Here is a 5,978-nt window from a genome sequence, read left to right on the forward strand (position 1 = left end):
AAAAAAAAAAAAGAAAAAAGAAATGGCCAAATTTTACATGAGATAGGGATCTCTGTGAGTTTGAGGCTACCAGATCTATACAGTGAGACCCTATGTTTAAAAAAAGAAAGAGCCAAAATAGATAGCATAGCTTCTCAAAGAAAGTTGTATCTGTAGAAGCTGGTCACAGGCTGTGTGTGTGTGTGTGTGTCTCCTTCAGACAGTCTGTCCGTCTTCCTTCCCTCTCAGAGCTCCCACTCTTCGGGTCTGACTTCTTCCTTTTGGTCCTACCTTTCATTGCTGACAGGGAGAGGCTGAAATTCACAGCACAAGCAAATAGCAAGGTTCCTTTTATTTGTTTTCCATGCTTTCTGTCAAAATATACAATGTGTAGACAAGTGTCCCTTGGCTGCTTCAACCCACCAGGACTAGTACAGAGAACTCCAGCTCTTGGTGACACACCTATCAGAAATTGTTTCATTATCATGAATAAAATTTGAAAATAACTTATCAAAGACAAAGGCTATACTAGTCACAAAGTATTGTATTGGTAGGTTAGTGATTTATAAATATATAATTGGGATTGATTTTCTTTAGTGTTTCTTCATTGCTCAGCCCCTTTCTGACCTTCACTGACTGAAACCAGATGCCAAATTCCAGTCTGCTTCTGCAGAATTGACTGGTCTTTACAGCACACTTGGCAGTGACTGTGTGAAACATAAATAGATTTTCTGGTACATGGGCACCCATACCTTTTTATCTCAGCTGACTCTATACCATAATGTTACTGAGTATTCTAACTGAAAAAAAAATATGTTAAACTGAGTGGTGAAAAGTGTCCTGACAAATCCATCTGCTAGATGAATTTTATTTTGTTCAGAATTAACTAAGGCAGGCTATCATTTGTTGTGTTTATTTGACTTTTGGGTGGTTTTTTCGGTTTTGGTTATTTGGGCACAGGGTCCCCTAGCTGACCTAGATTTTCTGTGTAGTCAGACTGGCCTCAGACTCATAAGATCTGCTGCCTGTCTCTGCTTCTAGAGTGCCATTACACCAGGCAGTTGTACAAATGACATAATGTTCTTAGTTGATAGCACAGCTCTGGATGGTCTAACCAAAGCCAGTCTTAGGGCCGGCTATAACCTAGCCTGTTACTGGTTACAACTTGTTTGTAGAATGCATTCTTCGTGTGCACTGGGTCCTGGCTGTGATGCCTAGGACTAAAAAGATCAAATTTGACCCTAAAGCAGGAAGGTCGGGGATGTTCTTTCTCTGAGATCTGTTTTTGAAACAAGATTTTGCCGGGCGTGGTGGCGCACACCTTTAATCCCAGCACTCGGGAGGCAGAGGCAGGTGGATTTCTGAGTTCGAGGCCAGCCTGGTCTACAGAGTGAGTTCCAGGACAGCCAGAGCTATACAGAGAAACCCTGTCTCAAAAAATAAAAAAAAAAAAAAAAAAAAAAAAAACAAGATTTTGCTCAGGTTATTGCCCTTAATTATACTCTTGATCTCCGTGCTTCAGCCCTACTGGTGCTAAAATCTAATTCTGCGTGTCATTATGTTCAGCCTAAATAATAAATAATATCTCTTCGTTAAATTTCAAAAATTTACATGGACAATAGAAAAATTAATTGATGCTTTAGTACATAATTCCAGAAGTTTAGCTAAACAAATCATAGAGGTAATTAAAGTTACTTAACTGCTGGCATATCAGCCAAGAAGGATACGAAGTTGAACGTGATTGTGACTTGATCTAGAGAGGAAATGGTAGAGGGAGTAGAAATGGCCAAGTTAAGGGTATCTTTCCAGATGAACCATCAGAATTTGTTGTTGGTATGAGGAAAGAACAGTTAAAGGTGACTCAAGGTTCTCTGAAGTTGCCCTTGTCTAAAAATGAAAAACTTGTGTTGCAGGAACCAGGTTCTGGATACAAATAGATGTTTGTACTTAGCCAACATTTGGAAAGACTGAAGAGAAACTGTAAAATACATTAATATTTGTACAAGAGACCAAAAGAAAATGTTGCATGTGAGGGTTAATTGGATGCCTCGGTGACTGAAGGCACTTTCTGCCAGCCTGGTTACCCAGGCTCCCTGTTCACTGCTCCTCCTCATGGTTGTGTTCAGGACCTGCACCCGTCAGGCAGCTCACAACCATCCATAACTCTGTCTTCAGGGGGGCTGACTCCCTCTTCTGGCTTCCATAGGCTCCTGCATGTGCAACACACATACACCACACACACTATTAAATATAATAAAAAATAAATCTTTACTTTTAAAGTTGTACGTGGACCAAAAGGGCTCCATATTACATATATATTTTTTACATTGCCAGAGAGTAGCATACGTGATATTTTACTTGATGGATATTATCTATTCAGTGGTTGACCATAGGTAATTTAAATAGGGTATGCATTCTTCAGTCGACCTTGAAATGCTCAGTGTTTGTAATTACTTTTACTTAATTGTTAAGTACTGTTTATACTTAAAGGTGTATACTATTTTAAATTTTGACTTATATAACTAATATTCTGGATTTCTTTGGTTTTTCAAGAGAGGGTTTCTCTTTAATCCTTGTCTGTTCAGAACATGCTCTTTAGGCCAGGCTAGCCTCGAACTTAGAGATCTGCCTACTTCTGCCTCCCAAATGCTGTAATTAAAGGTGTATGCTACAACTGCCCAGCTTTGGATTTTATTTCTTGAGATTTCTAGTTAAAATTCATTGAACAGAGATTAAATTTATTGTCATATTTTCAGCTAATAAGTAGATAATACATATTAATATTTCTGTAACTCAGTTTCATTTTGTTTTGTTTTGTTTTGTTTTTGAGAAAAGGTTTCTCTGTGTAACAGCAGTGGCTGTTCTCAAAAACACTGTAGACCAGGCTGGCCTTGAACCTAAAAAGATGCCCTTGCCTTTTCTGACTGCTAAGATTAAAGGCATGTACCATCAGGCCCAGCCATTCATCTTTATAAAATGGAAAATAAAAAAAAATAGTACCTTTGTAAGATGTTGGAACCTATGTTGAACCTATGTTCATTCATGGAGAGCACTTGAAGACAATGCCTAGCATATAATTATTGCTTAAGTAAATGTCAGCTACTACTAAAAGAAAAAGGTTGCCTCTGAGATGATTAATCATTGGTGCAGTAAGTTAAACCTCTAATTCTAGGCTGAAAAGATTCAGTGGTTAAGAGCACTGACTGCTATTCCAGAGGTCCTGAGTTCTGTTCCCAGCAACCACATAGTGGCTCACAACCATCTGTAATGGGATCTGGTGTGTCTGAAGACAGCTACAGTGTACTCATATACATAAAATAAATCTAAAACAAAACAAGAAAACCGTTCTAATTCTAAAAATAAAATGATATATTTTTTCTTTTATATGTAGTATGTGTTCATAATATCCTTTTGAATATAAAATGATTACAATTGAGTATTACAAAATATATATAGTTGTATGTCTTGCCTGTTAAAATATTAGTTGAAAAGCTTTTGGTTATGAACATGTTTTGTATGACACTATGTCTTAATATTTTGTATATCTGTCATTTAAGTTTCAAACCACATTCATGACTTTATTACAATTTTGTCATTACAGGCAAGAAGACAGCAAGACCCTAGTCCTGGTTCTAATTTAGGTGGTGGTGATGATCTCAAGCTTCGTTAATTGGAGCACAGCATATGTGCCCCCATCTCCACACACACACTGCTTCTAGTTGATATAAATAACTCATTGTGCGACCAGAAACTGTGACAACTGGAGGTACTACAGTCGGTTTCATGACCTGAGGCAGTGAAGACATCATCCGCTGCCACGGTTTTGCACTATAATGCCTGCATTTCTGATTTTTAAAATATGTAGCCAGTAATAATTTGAAATTTTTTTCTATGCAAGCCTATCTTGTTGGCATTATTTTAGTTGGGTTGAAAGTATCTACTTTCTTCATTTTAACTTAAAAGCTCATGTCATTTAGAAACGAGATAAGAAATTAAAATTTGTATCAGGGTTGCTTAAAATTCTTTTATACTTTCAGACAAGTTGGTTATACAGCTTTCCTTCTTAGATAAGGGTTCTTGGTTTTTTGTTTTCTCTATATCATTTCATGTTTTTGTATTCTGCACCATTTTACAAAGGAAGATGTGTTTGCAGTTATTTTTTTCCAGCTATGAACCTAGAATAGAGCTGCCTGCCACAGCCTCCTGAAACAAACGTTTACAGTTGTTAAAGCCACAGTATCCTTTCAAATGCTGATCATCACCCTTGCCCCTTTAGACAAGAATTTACATTAGTATGAAATTTTGTCTCAGACCTTGTTTCAAGTTATATCTTATAATCATTAGTTTGGGTAGAGATAATCTTCACAGTGAGAATGCTCCACAGAAATGCCCAGAGAAGCCACAGACTGGCTTGACTTGGCTTCTGTTTTATTCAGGGATTTTTTTTTTTTTTTTTTAATCTGTCAGAAAAAGGATACTGGAACTTGTTGTATGTAACAGCATATTAAACTGGAGGCAGTGATAAATCAGCTACACAGGTAAATTGTGTTAAAATAATGTTTAAGATAGCTGCTTTCATGTGTATTTTGTATTGCATGCTTTTGTAGAAACAAAATTGGGTAATGAAGATTAGTCTTAGAAAATGTTCATCTGGGCAGAAGATACATTTTCTCCCATTAATTCTGGACAAAACATTCACAGATATATATGATGGTATTTTACAAAAGGACTATTAATAGTGCCTTTTGAGATGAATCAATGTAACAATATTTTTAAAACAAGCTTAGTGTCAAATTGCAATTTTTTTAAATATAAAACTGGAAAAAAGTGCTAAGTCATTGGCACATGCTTACAGTACTTTTCGTGGTCATATTCATTAAATGTTACTACATTTCTGAATTTTTGCAAAAATGTATTTTATCATAAAATGGCATTATTTTAGAAAATTTTAAAAACTGACATGGTCAATTCAGAAAAGTCTGAATAAGGTCATTGCATTTAAAAAGCATATAAAGATACTTGATTGTGGAAGTGTGTCTTTCATTGTATATAGGTCTTATAATTCATAAACAAGTACCCTGTATCTCAGAATAAAAATATTTGTTATATATTTGAAGTCGTGCATGAGAAGGCTTGTGTTTGAATTACTATAAACAATAATGTGTTACAGAAGATGATGCTGACCTTGTGTTACTGAGCACTATGAATGAATTTGGTTGGTATTTGGTGTTGTACAGCTCACATGTTTACACTCTCAGTGCCCTGATGCCTCTCGGGAGTTACCTTTTTAAAGTGATCCTTTATTTTTTAAAATAACATCTCGGTGGTACATTTTCTCTGTTGCTTCTAGCCAAGAGCTTACAGTCCAGCAGTCAATAAGATCACATGGTGTTAATGTTGCCATCCCTCTGTAAATAGTGAATGTTTCTTACTGGTTCTGCACTGCTTCTGTCTGTCTTAATGCTGGCGTTAAGATCATAAACTCCTTTTCTTCAGTAGTGCAGGCTTTGAAAATTAAGTTATTGATGCAATTTCATATTTTTCATAATCTATATTTAAAATGACATCATTGCATCATTTTTTAAAATTCATCTCCATTAAAACTTGCCTTAAGCTTCCAGATTGCTTTGCCATTAGCTTTACTGTACATTTGTATGTTTTATTTACTTTCACATTAAAATTCTGTGTACTGAAAACAAAGTCATGACTCTTTATTGATACGTGATCATTTGCCCTACTAGCTTCAATTCTTTGATCCTTTGTAACAGTTTTTTTAAGGACAGCAACAACAGTGCCATCTAGTGGTCATATCTAACTCCTTTAAATCAATGTACAATAATTGCCCATTAGATGTGGTTTTCAAAAAGACTGAAGTTGGGCTGGTGAGATGGCTCAGTGGGTAAGAGCACCCGACTGCTCTTTGGAAGGTCTGGAGTTCAAATCCCAGCAACAACATGGTGGCTCATAACCATCTGTAACAAGATCTGACGCCCTCTTCT

At 36.2% G+C, this 5,978-nt stretch overlaps 1 protein-coding gene across 2 annotated transcripts in view; it reads left to right on the plus strand.

Annotated features, from left to right (window-relative positions):
- Cbfb (core-binding factor subunit beta) overlaps positions 1-5,679 on the plus strand; it is a 48,158-nt gene extending 42,479 nt beyond the window's left edge. For both annotated transcript variants that reach the window (XM_021220047.1, XM_021220045.1), the window contains exon 6: positions 3,581-5,679. In XM_021220047.1, coding sequence (XP_021075706.1) covers positions 3,581-3,603 — 23 coding nt within the window. In that variant the 3' untranslated portion in view covers positions 3,604-5,679. The remainder of the gene's footprint in view (positions 1-3,580) is intronic.
- The last annotated feature ends 299 nt before the right edge of the window (positions 5,680-5,978 follow it).

This window comes from Mus pahari, chromosome 20, assembly GCF_900095145.1.
Source record: "Mus pahari chromosome 20, PAHARI_EIJ_v1.1, whole genome shotgun sequence".
Classification (NCBI taxonomy): domain Eukaryota; kingdom Metazoa; phylum Chordata; class Mammalia; order Rodentia; family Muridae; genus Mus; species Mus pahari.